This window comes from Malurus melanocephalus, unplaced genomic scaffold (genome assembly GCF_030028575.1).
Source record: "Malurus melanocephalus ecotype Western Australia unplaced genomic scaffold, MMel_1.1 scaffold_397, whole genome shotgun sequence".
In the NCBI taxonomy this organism is placed as follows: domain Eukaryota; kingdom Metazoa; phylum Chordata; class Aves; order Passeriformes; family Maluridae; genus Malurus; species Malurus melanocephalus.
The window spans coordinates 47906-64238 of record NW_026623629.1 but is presented as its reverse complement, the minus strand read 5'-3'; the positions used below and the strand labels follow the sequence as shown (position 1 = coordinate 64238).

The following is a 16333-nucleotide window of genomic DNA, read 5'->3' as shown; positions in this document are numbered from 1 at the left end:
CAAATTCTCGCTCTTTGGTCAATTTATAGCTATTTTACCCCTCCCTCCAAAGAAACCCCAACCCATTAATTTTGTGTTGCAATCACACACAATGCTTTTGGGCAGACAGTCAGYGTCTTGCAGGCACCCTCACCTCCATGCACGGGTACAAACACACGTGCTCACAAGCACAGAGCCTTGGTGTGCACGCAAACTTACACTGAGATAACAAAATTTAGACATGACAACTGATTTGCTTGCTTTCATTAAAGTCTCCATATGGTGTAAGAGTGGCTCACATCAGCCAGTTTCTATTCAGTCAAATAAGCATAAGCAATTTTTACTCCAAGAAATATGCCCACCCAGAGAATGCATGAAAATAATTACATTTTGAATTTAGAAAACAGATTAAGTTAAATAAGGAAGTGAGGGGTTTTCTTTTTACCAATGTACAAATCTCTACTCRTCTTTTGTGCAGCCTCCCCTGCACACAGAGGAAAACTCAAGATGACCCTGGTTAAGATGACCATGGGTGTGGACTTRCCCATTTTATCATAACCATACAAATATATTTTAACTGTTACACAAAGCAGCAACTRGAAGGAAACTTTTATTATGGCACATAACCCCCTTAAGATAAATCTACACTAAAATCACTAAAATACCAGTTGTTGTCTCCCCTTTCAGTCTTCTTTGCTGATTTATAGACCAGCCTCACTGAGAGCTGCAGGGGTCAATCCTTTCACCCTCTTCTGATTTCCACTGTCGGGATTTCTGTGGGACTTGCTGCACAGAACTGGACCCAGCTGAACATGAATATTTTTTTATTCTTTTTCTTAAGCTTACTTGGCAGAAATACGTCTGAAAGTCAAGTAATCTCAGCAAATTTAAAAAAAAAAAAAAAAAGATGAGCAGTGGAAGACTTACCCATATACCCTACTGTTCCTACTCTTCCACGGATTGATTCACCCTCGGGGATTTTAACAGCTAGACCCAAATCAGATATTCTAATATGGCCTGGAAGGAAAAAAAGAAACAAAACAACATAAACCAGATATAATAACCTGACCCAAATTAGTCCAGAACCCACAGCTGTGGTCATTGCTACAATATTCTTGCGATTTATTGCCCATTTTAAGAAAAGAATGCTCTGAGTCACTGAATTGGAGCAGTTTCATTGATATGGAAAAGAGGAWTTAATAAGGGCACTACAATGCAGGGAAATTAACATTAACAGTCAGGTTGTGGACTGGAGTGGGCTGTATTAGGTATTTTAAAAGCAATGAAAGAAGGCAGAGAGAAGTGTGCTGTGGGGAAGAGTTTTGAGCTGATCCCAGAGGATGGATGGGCTGRCATAATCCTGCACTCAGTGATGGCTGAGGAGGSTACAGCTGCTCTGCAAGTCAGCACRAGATTTGATTATCACTGCCCTCAGCAATGAACGGGTTCCTGGGTTTGCACAGAACCAGCCTTGGCTCAGCTGAGGATGAGAAAGTACTTTCAAAAATGGAGAGGGAAGCACAGAATTAGAAATCAGAGCTCCCTGTGTGTGTCATCAGCCTTGCAACGAGAAGGATGGAAAAAACAACRGCGAAAGGCAGAGAGCCCCAGCGCGCTGAGCTCTGCAGAACAACCCCTGCTGAGACACTGCTGCTCCCTCCCATCTGTGCCCTGAGCTCCAGCAGCTCACCCACCCCACCCAGGACAYGAATATTAGTGTTTGCTGAGCCTCTTAATCACTGCACAGCATTATTTGTCTTTGTGCAACATATATCCTAAAACTAACTTAATCTACTTTACTGTGAAAGCATCTCGGTAAACCTCCGGGACTTACCATAATCGTCCAGCAGGATATTTTCTGGCTTCAGATCTCTGGAAATGAAAGATAGCAGTTATGGGCACGAGGCTGGTTTTGATAACATAACCATACAGCTGTATGAGGGCATTTATTGCTCATAATAAACCAATTGAGTGTCAACTCAAACAGCAAGGAACTCCTGAAACCAATACAAACCTTTTACAACTCACTTCGCAGATAGACTGGAGCCRTATGTCTTTTTTCTAAACTGGAGTWATAATTTTTCACTAAGCCAAGCTTTTAGTTCCTAATCTACCCTATAATGGACTCATCCATCTAGTCCTGTAAGCCCTGTAAACCAACCCCTACAGTCCTGTGTGTTGTTAAATCACTGTAGCATTTTCTGTTAGAAAATCCTACGGTAAAAAAACCCCAGATTTTAGGTTTTAAAATACTTTATTTACATGTGAAAATGAAAATGGCAATCTGTTGGGCTCGAATTTTCTATGCCTGGCGTTTGATTCAGACCAAGTATGTGAATGTGTGTCCATGCACTTGCACACATGTGCAATAATTTTGTTGAGTTTGGAAAATGAGGGGCAGAGGGGAAAATGCTCTGCCCAGATAAGATTCTTCTTACGAACACTTGTGAAACTCTAGTGCCTGTGTGGTTTGGAGCAATGCCACGAAAATTGGCAAGGTGGTCACTCTGATGTCAAAGATGTGCCTTTTACTATTCCTATGAAAAAAACAAAATTCCCAAATCTGGACAAGTTATAAACCTCTGAAGTAAATAATCTCAGTTTTCATACATTTAGCAGAGCCTTGGCAGATCRTTCTTCTGAAAGGTTTGTCTGCACAAAACCTGCTCCACCAGCTGCTGCTCTGAGATGCTGCCCAGRCCAGCCACGCTGTCCCCTCCTTGACCAAAGCTGTTTTCCAGACCTTCCCAAAGCCCAGCACAACTCTGCAGATGCTGCTGCMATCCTTGGGCTGCCGAGGTGGGAGCAGGGTGGGCTCCTTCCCATTCTGCTGGTGCAGAGTGGGAATGAAGCCAGCCCAGGAGAGGGGATCAGAGATGCCAAAGAGAAGATCTGGACATGCAGGGCAGGGATGTCCTGGAAGGGTAAAGCCCAGGACTGGGCTGTGCTGGCTCAGGAGCCTGAATGAGGCACCAGTGGGTGAGGCAGGGAAAACGGGATTGCTTCAATTCACCACATCATGCCCTGGCTTTTGTCTAAGACAGTGTTTAGCCTGGTGCAGATCCAAGCAGTGCTTGGCCTCTCCTTTTTGTAAAGCCTCCTGGCATCTGTGAACCAGCTTGGTCCCGTTAACTTCACAGCCAGAGGCATTTCTGTGCAAAGAGCAAAGAGAGGGTGGGGTGTACCAGAGGAACCCCAGCCCCAGGGAATGCAGGAGCCCACCCCACCTCTCCAGCTGTACCACTGGATCACAGGATCACAAATTTTCCTGCAAATGAAGGAGACCATTTTATGGTTTCGACAATGCCCAGATTGAAATTTTGCAACTTGCCTTGTTTTTATTTATTATTTCAAGCAAGAACACAGAGAGCTGTGAATCATCTCTYCTTGCTTGCTTCAGACCTTGCTGACCTCCAAGATAAACCTCACCCAGTGCCCAGTGGTACCAAGCCTACTTTTCAAATAAACAATGCTGAAATATGTGAAGGGCAGCTGAAGGCTGAGGAGAAGCTGTAATTTTGTTTAACACACCACTGCGGGCTTTCCCTGCTATCAGCAGAAGGTTTCCAACACTGGAGCAGCACCGTCAAGGGCATCTCCTATTTATTTTTAAAAACATGTTCCAAATCCTGTAAGAACCATTTCCTTGAAGAACTCAGCCTTCATCAGAGACTTCATCTTCTGCTCAGTTATTTGAACCACTTGAAACTATAACTGGGGGCCAATGATAGGAATTTGGTGTGCAATTTGGGAAATGTTGCCTTTCAATGAGATAATGAGAGACTCCATGAGGACTCTGAGCACACCAGTTCAGTCCTTACAGCCCTCTGCAGTTCAGGGCTTTTAGAGGGAGCTTTCCTCCCCTCCCAGATGTCAGCTGTCATTCCTGTTTTTCAGATTTCTGGCTCCTCAGGAYCAAGGCTGGCTTCCTTTGCATGGCCAACACTTCCAAGGGCTCATGACTGAAATGTCCAGGAGGAACAACATTCCCTGCTGGACACACTGACACGTAAAGCTGCTTCCCAAAGGATCAGCTTCCCATTTGTAAAGCAGCCTTGCCCAATCATACTGAAACATGAACTGCTGGCACCGTGCCCATGCTCAAAAAGCAATTGTTTGGCTGTGCAGGACAGCCTAAACAGCTCAATTAATCACTGTGGACAAGGCTTGACCATGTATTTGTGCAATGCCTCAAACAATGTGAACTTGGGGCTGACCGCAGCTTCCAGGCATGGTTATAGTATAAAGGAAAAAAAATTTACATATATAAAAATTACATATATAAAAAAATACATATATAAAACAAAAAATGTTTTATATATATTTTTTCTACATAGAATAGAAAATAAACATATAAATACATAATAAAAAATATAATGTAAAGATATATATGTATATAATTTGACGAGAACCAGCAGCTTTTTAGTTTGCTTTCCATGAACAACCAGCCAGTTGACCTTTGCTAACACGATGCAGTTGAGAAATGCAACACAAGTGCCATGTTTGACAAGGGAATTCTGAATGAGATAAATCTGACTCTGAGCCTGGTTGTTCTCCCGGGTCACGTCTGCAGCGTGCGTCAGCAGCAGCCCAGGAGATGGGGATGCATTTTTCCAACGCTGTGATTTACTCAGGAGCATTTTGTTTATAGAAAATGAAATTAAACCCGAGGAATAAGTGCTTTGTGATGAATTATTCGCCCTGAGAAAGCGGTAGCATTTAGCTGCTATATTTTATTGACCTATATAGCACTTCTCACGGGTCCCACAACATWCTGTGCTATTACAAACGAGGGGTCTCTGCAGATGCTCCTGAAATGCTGATAGAAAATGTCACCTACAAGGGTATAATATCATTCATCACCAAAGTGAATGTGCCATCTGAGGTGTAAAGTAGCAGCTCTTTTAAGAGWAACATGGAAACTGCTGCTTAAGGAAGTAGGTGTCGTTTCTCTCAGAGCCATATACTATTTTTGGTGGCCAGATCTGATTATTTCTATTAGGAAATGGCATTAGTATGGCATTTTACCGGCCATGTTATGAATGTACCAGCCATCTTTTTCAATAAAATATKATTGTGAAGCTTTATTACCTCCTAAAATGCTTTAAAACGTAGTAGGAGGTTTTCTAAAGGAAAAGGAAGCCAGACACTTCACTCACGATTTGATTTTTCAATTGACATTAAACACTCAGTACCATTTTGTTCCTTGGGGAAAGAAAAAAAAAACCTCCTTCTTGGGTGAGCACCAACTAAATCAGCATGTTATCTGTCTGCCCTCTGTGTGCCAGCTAGCAAGATCTGAGGCAACCAAGTGGCAGCTTGCTAGAGATCTCCTCCAAGGAACAACAACATTGTAATTTCTGTGCATGTGAGCATATGCATCATACATACTACACCCAGGCATATCAAATGATTTAAAGCGTGGCTTGGCTTTTAAAAATAGCATCTTATTGTCTATTAATCATTGTCCTTGGAAGTTCTTTCATCAATTTAGAGGCCCTCTTCTGCTGCRAGTGCCAGCAGCGATGATTTCACAAGCTGGGATGATGAAGACAAACATTAACCGTTGTTTACAACTACAGTGGCTGTTGATTAAAAAAAATAAATCCTCGTGGAGTCACAAGAACTCTGTCTGCAATCTGCCTGCTTATCCAGCCTGCCSTGGAAAAGTGCTTGTGTYGAGCTGTRAGCCAAACTGGAAGCTGAGACCTTRGGATGTGCCCTCCTGGAAGCGGCGGCGGGCAGTGCCGTGCCCGCTGGCTGCACCCATGGATGGTGGGGTGGGATTCTGCCAGCASAATGCCTTTGCTGCGTGGCTGGGAATGGGATTTTTTCCATGGCTGGCAGGCCAGGATCACCACRATCCCATCCAGCTGATCAGATCCATGCCCCGTGTCCCAGACGCCCTCCTAGGACTGCAATGCCTGTGCCACATCTGATTGCTGCAGCCTCTCATGCAAGATCAGCTAACTAATTAAAACAGAGGCTGGGATGGAATGAGCTCCATTTCACCCCAACTAGGAACTCAATTTCTTCATGAAATCCCTTTGGAATGAGCTCCATTTCACCCCAACTAGGAGCTCGATTCCTTCATGAAATCCCTTTAAATGAGCTTCCATCATTTTCTTATATCATCCAGCACACATTGAGGTAGGGTTTGGGCAGATTTGTGCTCGTTCTGCGTAATTTAGACAGGATGCATTTAGGAAAGCAACTGCTTCCTTCCATGATTACTGTATCGTATTTATACAGAGCTCTGCGAAATTTCAGCCAAAGCTGCATGGCACCACAACGGGAAGGGAGGATGCAGACAATTCTTTCCTTCCCAGAAAAGACATCCTAAGACTCCAGAGAGCGCTTACCTGTACACAGTATTTTCTCTGTGTAGGTCTTCCAAGCCACAAAGAATCTCTGCTGCATAAAACAAAGCTCTGTCCTCCTCGAAGCCCGGGTTTCCCATGTTGTAGATATGGAACTTCAGGTCACCTCCGTTCATTATGGTCAGAACTAAACACAGTGCGTCCTTTGTTTCGTAGGCATAGGCTAAATTGACCTAGAAAAACATTTGTAGCACAGTTGTGACAGTTCAGACGGCTGCTAAGAAGGAAGTGCTTGCTTTTCACTAAAGATTYTCTATAGAAAATGAAAAAAATACACTGACTGAATTTGGTATGGGCCCTCTTACAATGGCAAACATGGATTTTAGAAGCACAGAAAACACAGATGTTAGGATTTTATAGATGAATTTGTGGAATCCAGCCTTTTTATCAGCAGAAACCCTCAAGGCTCAGACGGCTTCACAGGCTGGACAAACATACTAATTCCAGGCATATTTTCCCATGTATGAGAAATCTTAGTAATCAAGGGAATCTACACCTCTTGCTGCACTGTTTTGCCTCTCACTAAGTTCCCAGGAAGGCCCAGATATCCCAGTCCTGGAGACCATCACTGAGACATGAAGGACAGAGTCCTCCCTGCGAGGCTCTGGTGGCTGCCCAAGGAAAAATCAGACCAGCCAAAAGCTACTCATCACTTTTAAATATGTGTCATCCTGCACAGAAGCAAGTAAAACATGTAAGTAAACACCTTGCATCTGCTGTATACACAGAGTTTCCTGAAATAAGCATAAAGATCATGACAGATGCTGAGATAACACCTTTTCTTTTTTTTTTTTTTTTTAATTCAAGGCAAGTTTTAATGAGGCACAAGAGCTGGTGTGACTCAGGAGAGCCCTGCATCAGGCAGAGCAGTTCCACTTCACTGCTTAGGTGCTTCTGCAAGCCAATCCCTTCTGATCTATTTGGGTTGAATCTCCTTCATCCTCCTCCAAGCACCTCTTTCCCAGGCCCTGGGAATTCAGGTAATCACGCTGGATAAGAATAGCCCAGCTCTGATGCAAGCCGAGGCTGTAAAACACACCACRCTCCCATGGCAGGCACAGGCCCCTTGATTTCTGCATCTCTCATGGGCCAGAGACTAAAATGAGATTCAGAAAAATCACACAGAGCAGGGCTAAGGTGCACAGCAAAGGGAGACAGCTCCTGACACTTTTCCAGGAGCAGGAGATGGAGGAGACGCCAAATTCAACCAGAGCAGGTGAGCAGCGAATGCACRGAGCTCAATACTCACTACAAACTGACTATTGACTTTTTCTAAAATCTGCTTCTCGTTGAGCGCCATGGATTCTCCTTTCCTCTTCTTGATCCTCTTCTTCTCTAATCTCTTGCAGGCGTACATCTTCCCCGTGGCTCGCACTTGGCAGGCGCAGACCTGCGGATGGAGMACAACAATTGCCGGGTAATTCGAAGCAAACGCCGCGTCTGGGCTGCGCTTTGCTCCTCTCCATCTCCCCCGATTTAGTCCTTTTAAGGCCAGAGATGGAGGCTCAGTGAGCCAGGGACAGCTGGGGACTGGCTACTGCTCCCAAACCTGCTGCGGGATATTGGTTTAATTATTTYGCTTTCCTCCGCCCGCTTCCTCTCCCACCTCCTTTTGTCTGTGCAGATCGTAATCGCTCGGTCTGCACCTCCTCTGCCTCTGCTGCCACCTCCAGCCACCAGGAAAAACACAAAATAAGGGTGTGACCCCAGTTCCACTGTGAATGTAACCCCAGTTCCACTGTGAATGCAACAGCTGGACACAAAAGAACTCTCAAAAGTGTCCTTTTGAGATTGCGGTGTGGTGAGGGGTGAGGTAGAGCTGTCAGCAATTAATGAAAATCGGCCTCTGCCACATCAGGCCCCTGTACCTGCAGTGTCTAAAAAGCAAGAAACRCTCTTAGCAGAAAGTTTCAGAATTACTCACCTCCCCAAAGCCGCCTTTGCCCAGTACCCTGTACTGCCGAAATGTGTTTTTCGTTACTGGTTGCCTGGAAGAAAAGAAAAKAAATAAATAAAATATCCACCAYACTACATTTGATGCAYTCTCMGTGATTTATTTATTTCAGAGCATGCTTTTGAAAAGCAAAATAGATAAATATTATATAATCACATTGTTTCAAGGTAATCCTATTATATAATATAATAGATAATTATGTAATGACATTACTTCAATACTATGTATGGCTTGAACTTTTCAATTCCAACATATTAAGCTGTAATAAAATACAACACATTAGTGAGTCATCAGTATAATTTCTGCTAGCATYTTAGGACCATGGAGGGTCCTGAATCTCCATTACACAGCTTTGGCCTTTGTTAAGCAAAGAGGAAGCCTGAGATCTTCCAGTAAGGTATTAATTCCCATGACATAMAACATGGGCTAACGCATTGCTCTGCTTGGCCTGCAAGATGAGAAAAAGAGATCTGAAATTCCAGTCCATAATATTGACATATAAATACTTCTGGTGTCTTAGAACATGAAACTTGTATGAATCCAGGACAGAAACAATCCAGGGAGCAGGAGAGGTAGATTTATGTGTCATTTGCAGGCTGGGAGAGCAGGAAGACGAGATCCAAGGCAGTCCATCCCCCCATGGGCTGCCTCCTTCCATGGGGGAGCATGACGGGCAAGAAGGGAGCAAGAGACAAATTAGGGTTGAATAAATCCCTCTGAGGGCAGAGTTCTCCCTAACCATGATCTCCCTTGCCATGATCCCTTTACAATCTCCCAGAAAAATCTGCTCTTCCAGAATTCCTCCAACTCAACATCCAACTTTTACTTTTTTATAACACATCAGAAGAAGATTTCTACCCCATTTTGTATCCAGCACTCCATCACCAAGGTTTTACAAGGATCCTAGCAGTGGATATGAATATTCCTGATGTCCTTGCTCCCCTCTGGCAGGCAGCCAGCCGGCAGAGGGAGCACAGAAATGTGGCTCTTCCCAACCACAGGGATGATGAGGTTGATGACAATGAGGAATAAATGTTGAAGTGAATCCTTTCATTAAAKCCCATTATTCTTTTCCAAAGCAGAGGAAGAACAGTATGCAGAAAGTCAAAACTAGAAGTGGAAAAGATGTTATTTTCAGTATTCCACGAGGCTGCTGCAAATGCTTCTGGGGTTAAAAGCAACAATTAGTAGTGATAACTACATGTTCAGCAATGTCTCTGGAATAAATGGACTGTGTGACTGCTCCTTGGAGCCAGCAGGCTGTCAGAGGGAGCTGCTGATCACTCCACTCTACCAACATCTCTTTGCTAATCCTTMAAACAATTCCCCCAGCTTCTTAAGCCAGGCAGATCCAATAGCCTGCCACACTTGTTGGGGGAATGAAAAAAAATCCTCAAAGCATTTCAGAAAATTCCTTATCCCAAATGTGAAGATAGATAGGAAACAGCCTGGCTAGAGATGAATCATCTGATGTTTTTTTAATTGAAATGGAAAGAGTAAATGCTGGGCTCAGTAAAGATGGCATGTGGAGCATGTCTTGGCATCAAATGGCTCTTCCTTCTGCCCACCCCTCCTGAGCAGCAGCTTTGTGGCTTTCCAGGGAGAGGAACTGGCACAGCTCCTTTGATCTGGAGGCGTCCTGCTGACACACACGGCTCGTGGATCTGGCCCCGGCGCATCCGCCGTAATTAATTCCATTTGTGGAGAACGGCTCTTGTCTCAGCTCAAGGTCACTGTCACCCTGCAGCGACCGTCTGCTACAGCCCTCCCTGACAAGGGCAAGGCACAAACCCCTTTCCTGGCAAATTAATACCCACTAGGGCTGCCTGGTTATGAAATGTGCTCAGGAATGTCCAGCCAATGAATACTGTGAGAGGACCTACACGCCACACTTGTCTCTGTTTAGAGTGATTTACTAACAGTGATAACTGGTCCAGACAAAAAGTCACCACAATCAGAGGATAACCAAACAGAAAGACAGCTGAAGTTGCTGAATTTACATTAATCATACCTAATATGTTTAATGTACCTCAGACCATTCAATGAGCAAACACTTCAGCTGTAGAAGCAAACATATTATCTCAACTGTCACGTTTTGAGCATATTCTAGACTTTGCACAGGCAACAAAAATAAACCTTTTTATTTATTTTTATTTAAAAAAAAAATCCTGACACTTACCTTTCCAACCACTTCCAYTGGAGAAACCTGTCGAAGTACATGCTGTTTAGGTACTCTTGGAATGGTTCCCCACTGAGGTGGTCAAGGACAGATCTATCTCAGATGAAAAAGATATATAAGCATTTTATAATCCTGAACTTGGAGCAAAAGAGACACAAAACAAGAGGAGAAAACCCCAGACTTCTCGTATGGTAGGACTGTTTTACTTTTACTTTATTTCGCACTTTACTTTACTCACTGTTTCAATCTAGAAACCAAGTGATGTGCTTGATGTGTTTTATAACAGGAGGCCTCATACAAGCTGAATACTGGTGATGCTGAAAATTAACAGGGCAACTCCCACTGGCTTTAATGGRCTTTTACAGAGGTTGTTAGCCACCAGACAGAGAATGTCTTTGCTTCTGTCAGTAAACTGAAACACCCTCAGGAACTGAGCTCCTAAATTTTGGGAGATGTTTACATCCAGATAGAAACTTTCTGGCTGAAGCCCATYTCTGTCCAAGAAGGACCACCAGAGGCATTTTTAATAAAAAAGATCAGTTTCAATTCCTGATATACAGAAGAATTAGTACACATGACTAAAGTCAAAGAGGATTTCCTAACGGCTATGTGCTGTTGGAGAAAAACAGAAGAAAGAAAAGCCTGGACAGGGGTGTGGATTTGCTTCTGGATCAAGGAAAGAAATTTGGGACTCATGCAGTGGATGCTGTGTTTTGCACAATGGAAGGGAGAAAGGAATAAAAGGGTCAGTCTGCAAATGTGAGAAGAAAACCTGTTGCTTGTGACAGGCAGCAAACAGGCAGAGAGCATCAGGCACCCCATCAGAAAGGCCACGGGTAAGGCAAACATGGACTGAGCTGGGAGCTGCCCAAAATGAGGGTGGTCATGTTTAACTGCTGGTGTTGGTTCTTGCTTTCCTTTGGGGCTCCTGCATCCACCTCTGCCGGCAGCACTGGCAGCACAGAAACTGGGTTTGGGTCAAAAACACCCAGAAGAAATGAGCATTTCTGGCTGCACACAGACATGTTTGTGCCTGTGTCTAAGGGCATAGAGACACATTTCCTGATTTTGCTGGGAGGGGGAAATCCTCTYTGAAGGACTATTCTGGTTTGGGGATGGACAGTCTGTGTCTTACCCTGGGGCAGTTCACTGAACAAACAAGTCACCATCAGTTATGTGTTTCCTGAATTTAGCTCCTCCCTCTTCATGAGCTGGTATTTTTTTAATTTCTCAGCTCTTACAATATCTTTTTTTTTTTGTAATTCTTGCGCCATCAGTTTGGATAAGGTAATTGCACATGTTCAGTATTCACAAGTCAAATTGTGGCTGTCCTCATCAGCTTTGACTGGACACAGATCATAATGTTTTCCCCAAATGGATTAAAGATTATAAAATGAAATAAAAAGTAAGTCTTAATCTGCCTTAAACAAGTGTCCAAATTCAACATCAGAATTCTAGGTGAAGTTGGAAGAGAGCAGGKGCAGGCAGTCAAAACACTAAAGGTAAAAGCAGAAGTTAAATTTTACATGCATTTTTCTTGCAGACTGATTTTTTATCTATGAGGATGTGAATGAAACTCATCCCATCCCTGCTCCTCCAGGACAGCAGGCTTCATATTGGTGTGTATGCCTCCCTTTTCTGGTCTGACTGAGAGCTCATCCAAAAGTAACATCATTCAGGACTGGTAAATACCAACAGCAAGTTTTTAAAACTTCCTTTTGACCTCATTTTGGTCCGTGTGAAACGATCAGCATATTTATGAACAAGGTCCCAAACCTGGCTCATTCCTGTGTTTCAGCTGGGACGGAGGAACGAGCTCGCATTGAGCGGTGTCCAACGCTCCCCCRTTCCATTCAGTTCATTAAAAGCTGCACGAATTTTAAAAGAACAATAGCTGCCTTTCAGCAGTTGTTTGCTTTTTAGTTCCCCTCTTTGGCAACAACAAAGTGCATTTTAGAGGGAACTGTCAGCTTTCAAGCCGATTTGAGGACTGGAAACAGGCACCAGGGGGGTTTGTCGCTGGGACTGGCACCCACGAGTTTCGGAGCATCCCTACAGCACACCAGGGCTGCGCTCTCYGAGAGGGCCAGAAATAACCCACAGCTCCTACCAACGCAGAGAATAACTGAAACCAGAAAAGGTCAATGAGATGAGTCAAAACAATGAATGACAGCGGAGCAAATTTTACAAATCCCCATTACATCACCCGGGGAAAACAAACCGCGCGCAGCCAGCGACCGCACGGGCCCGCGCGCGGCTGTTCCTCCCTTTCATATTTCACTGGTTTATGATCAGCCTGCTCGGGGCAGGGTTTGCAGAGGCAGATTGCATACCTGGAGCTTTAGCACATAATGGCACAAAGCTGCAGAAACCGATAAGCCTTTTCCCAGACAAAGGGTGAAATAATGCACGTTCTTTGGAGCGCCACAGACAGACAGAAAGCATTAAAAAAGCCCCGTTCTCCCGGTGAAGATTTTCTGGAAAAGCCATGCGGAGCAAGTTTGCACATTCCTCTGTCTAAATGGGCTGTATAGCCACTTAATTTTTATTCACTTTGAAACAGAGATGTTTTCTTTGGATACATTATCATCGTAGCTCTTTTCACACAGCATGAAATCCACGGCTGGTTTGCTTGGCTAGAACACTCTGTCAAATACCTGAAACAGTGAGTGCCTGTGTGCAGTGTATATAACGGCATGGAAATATTTATTATATTTYGTTCAGATGGAATGACTTCACCGCTTGTCAGCTCTGCCTCTCGGACTGTGAGCAGCAGCCAAGGATACCTGTTCAGGTTCACACTGAGATGTGAATCTGTGAGCTCTGCTCTTGGGGTGCYGTGTTATACTTACTTTGTGCAGGGAGAGAACAGCTCTTTGCAGGGGCTGTTCTCCAGCTTCTCCTCCGTCTGTTGGATGAGTTCTTGACTGACTTCGGGAACACAGGCTGGAGACTGGGGAGAGATGAGAGGGGCACGTTAATTCCCTGGCAAGGTGCAGATTCTCCTCTCTCAAGAGTGAGAGGCACATTCATTATTTACGCCCCGAGCTGCTTCCATTCAGTTCCAGCGGTTGTGTAAAAGCAAAGGAGCCTTTACGTCAAAGAGCAGTAAAATAGGATACCGTGGCAACTCGCTGCACATTCCACTCTGTCCTCACAGAGCTTTTCTGCCTTCTCTTGTACYTTCACCTCCTTGCCCAGCCTCATGAATATGCAGGACCTACTCCTTGCCAGTTCTTTGAACTGCTCCCTTGCATCCCATGAAAAATGTGCTGGCCTGAACTGTGTACAGGCCATTCTGTTAAACAAAAGAGAATTTGCCCAGTATTTTCAYTTCATGGGTGATTCATTGTGCTTTCTGAAAAATTCATCTTTTTTTCTTTTTTTTTTTTTAACCAAAATGAGCAGAACGTTGGTACTCATTGATGTATATCTACATCTACCTATATATAAAAAGATATTCACAAAAGTATCTGGACACATTAGTTCTTCCTTAGAAAGAAAAAAAAATAATTCAGCAGCTTTAAAATAATAATTTCAAAAAGGAACTTTTCCAAGCACATAAACTCTTTTCATCCTCTCSTCCCTTTGGAGAGAATGTATATTCAGCCCTTCAAAAAGCCCTTACCAAAGAGAGGTCTCTTGCAGTATGCCTTGATGGTTAACCAGTTTAGGACTTTTGGGACTAATTATTAAAAAGAGATTTTTTTAGGCAGTCCACATTCTTACACATTGGCTGTATACTGTAATTAAATTACAAAGTGTATATTTGTGTGTGTGTGCACCTATTTATAGGCATTTCCCCCATGTACATGAAAGTCCCTTTATATAACCAATTGGATTTGGGTGTTTTCAATCAACCCAACCACAGATGAGAAAATCCTCTTTCCCTRCAGAAGCCTTAATGCTCAGTAAGGTCTCCCATCGGTGCCCATGACCAGCAGATGTGCTGAGTGGGTGGGTCACAGAGCATCATCCCTCATTCCTGGCCAGATGTTCTCATTAACTCACCCCTAGTTAGAGATATCTTGGCAAGCACGGAAATGCATTGCAGGCAGAGCTCAAAAGCACTGGGAATGAGGACAGAGGAAAGGGCAGAGGTGGAGCCAGAGAAAATCCCCAGCATGGTGATAGGTGAATTAAGCCTTTCATCTTTTCCTTCCCACTGCTGAAAYGTGAATATGATCCTGGTTGTGACACGAAATAGTAAGTTTGTTCCACTTGRATGTTTTTAAATAGGAACATGGTTTACAGAACTGTCTGTGCACGCTGTGTAACGCACTCTCACTGCTCAGCCTTGACAGACAATCTGCAGAACGTGCTGGGGATACCTCTGACCTCGCTGAAAYGTGTCCTCATTTCCTCAATATATTCCTACATTTCCTCAGTAAAAGATATCTAGGGAACACCCACTTTTAATCACAGACAGAGTAGGTTGCTAATAATTAAGAGTGTCACAGTTTCTTGAGAGGTAGATGAGCCCCTCACATTATCATCTAAAAGACAGAGATGGAGGCAAAGCCAGATTTTCTCATTTGATTGACCACTGAGGTTGACAGGAACAAAGAATTATGGAACAACTCTCAGTGAATCAGAAAACTTTCAGGAATCCCTAACTGTAAATGCCCATGAAGAAACCTAGGCTCCAGTTTTAGTTCAAGAGCGTAAATGGAGGCAAGAGGGAAGCAATAAAACAACTAGGAAAAAACCTAAAAAGTCCTGTTTCCAATCCTACAGCACTGAAACTGTTGGGGGAAAAGACAAAGAAACACATTAAAAGAAAGGCTTTTAAAGCAATATTCAAATATGAACAAAAGCCTAATGATTAGCAGTATTTCAGTTGATTGTGGCTATAAATGAGATTAATGAATACCTTTACTTCACAATTGTGGATACACGTTTGTGTGGRCACACATCTGCACACACATGCCCAAAGCTGGTACACAGCTGTGTGAATCCACTGGTCCAAACCCTGGTTCAAGATGATCATCTCTCTGATTTACAGGGAAACACCACTGAACTTCACAGCCTTGGTATCTGTGTGGACGAGGAGTCTCTTCTGAACAGAGCAGCCCTTCAGCAAAATCCACACCGGGGCCTCTAAGTGAGGCTACTGCTGACTACATCTGGAACTTGTTCTACATTTAGAGGTCAAAACTGGAATCCAAAAGCTAAGTACTAAAAGGCATAATTAGTCATTTAGACCAAGTGACCTGATTCTTACTCATGCCAGGCAACTTCACTTCCCTTTGGGAATCCATTTCCCAGTGGAAGGCAAGCTGCCTTGAGGTTACTGTTGAAGATTATGCTTGTGACACATTATTGGAGGACTAATCCCATCAAACTTTGTCTGAGATCAAAGTACATTTAAAAAAAAATTATAAGAATCAGCTAACTTTTAYTCACAAARAGGAAATRAAATTCTTGTAGTGAAAGGGGAGAAGAATGAGCAAAAGAAATAGTAAGTATGGCAGTGTGGGAAGTATTGAAAAATGACAGACTGTGATTCCACTCTCCAAGCTCGAGGGAGACACAGTCACCACTTGGTTTTTCAAAACCACTCATTGCTGACCTCTGAGTCTTCACTTTCTCTGCACAAGCTGGGACCAAGGTAACAAATCAAGGCAGGCAAAGACACAAATACATTGAAATCCTCAGCGTGGACTAAAGCCTTACAGTGCAGGGCAAACACCTCCCTAGAATATTTCATTTTCTCTAACAAAAAACAGAATTGGTTGTTTTTGCTCTTTTTCACAGGATCATTTCCCAAGGTTCTGTAGGCCCAGCAGAACATTTTGTGTTGTTATAGAGCCCTTCACAGAGCTCAGTGCACCACACACC

At 43.6% G+C, this 16333-nt stretch overlaps 1 protein-coding gene across 3 annotated transcripts in view; it reads right to left on the bottom strand.

Annotated features, from left to right (window-relative positions):
• The window catches only part of GRK5 (G protein-coupled receptor kinase 5), a 54694-nt gene that overhangs the window by 15261 nt on the left and 23100 nt on the right, over positions 1–16333 (bottom strand). For 2 of the 3 annotated variants that reach the window (XR_008966204.1, XM_057379249.1), the window contains exons 3-9: positions 13345–13445; positions 10493–10585; positions 8284–8347; positions 7609–7749; positions 6342–6532; positions 1814–1851; positions 907–996 (exon numbers count right to left, since the gene is read on the bottom strand). Coding sequence is in view for 2 of the 3 variants with exons in the window: in XM_057379249.1 (XP_057235232.1) it covers positions 907–996; positions 1814–1851; positions 6342–6532; positions 7609–7749; positions 8284–8347; positions 10493–10585; positions 13345–13445 (718 nt within the window). In the remaining variant the exon portion in view is untranslated. Of the gene's footprint in view, positions 1–906; positions 997–1813; positions 1852–6341; positions 6533–7608; positions 7750–8283; positions 8348–10492; positions 10590–13344; positions 13446–16333 lie in introns of those variants that run through there. The other variant, XM_057379250.1, reaches the window with a different exon arrangement.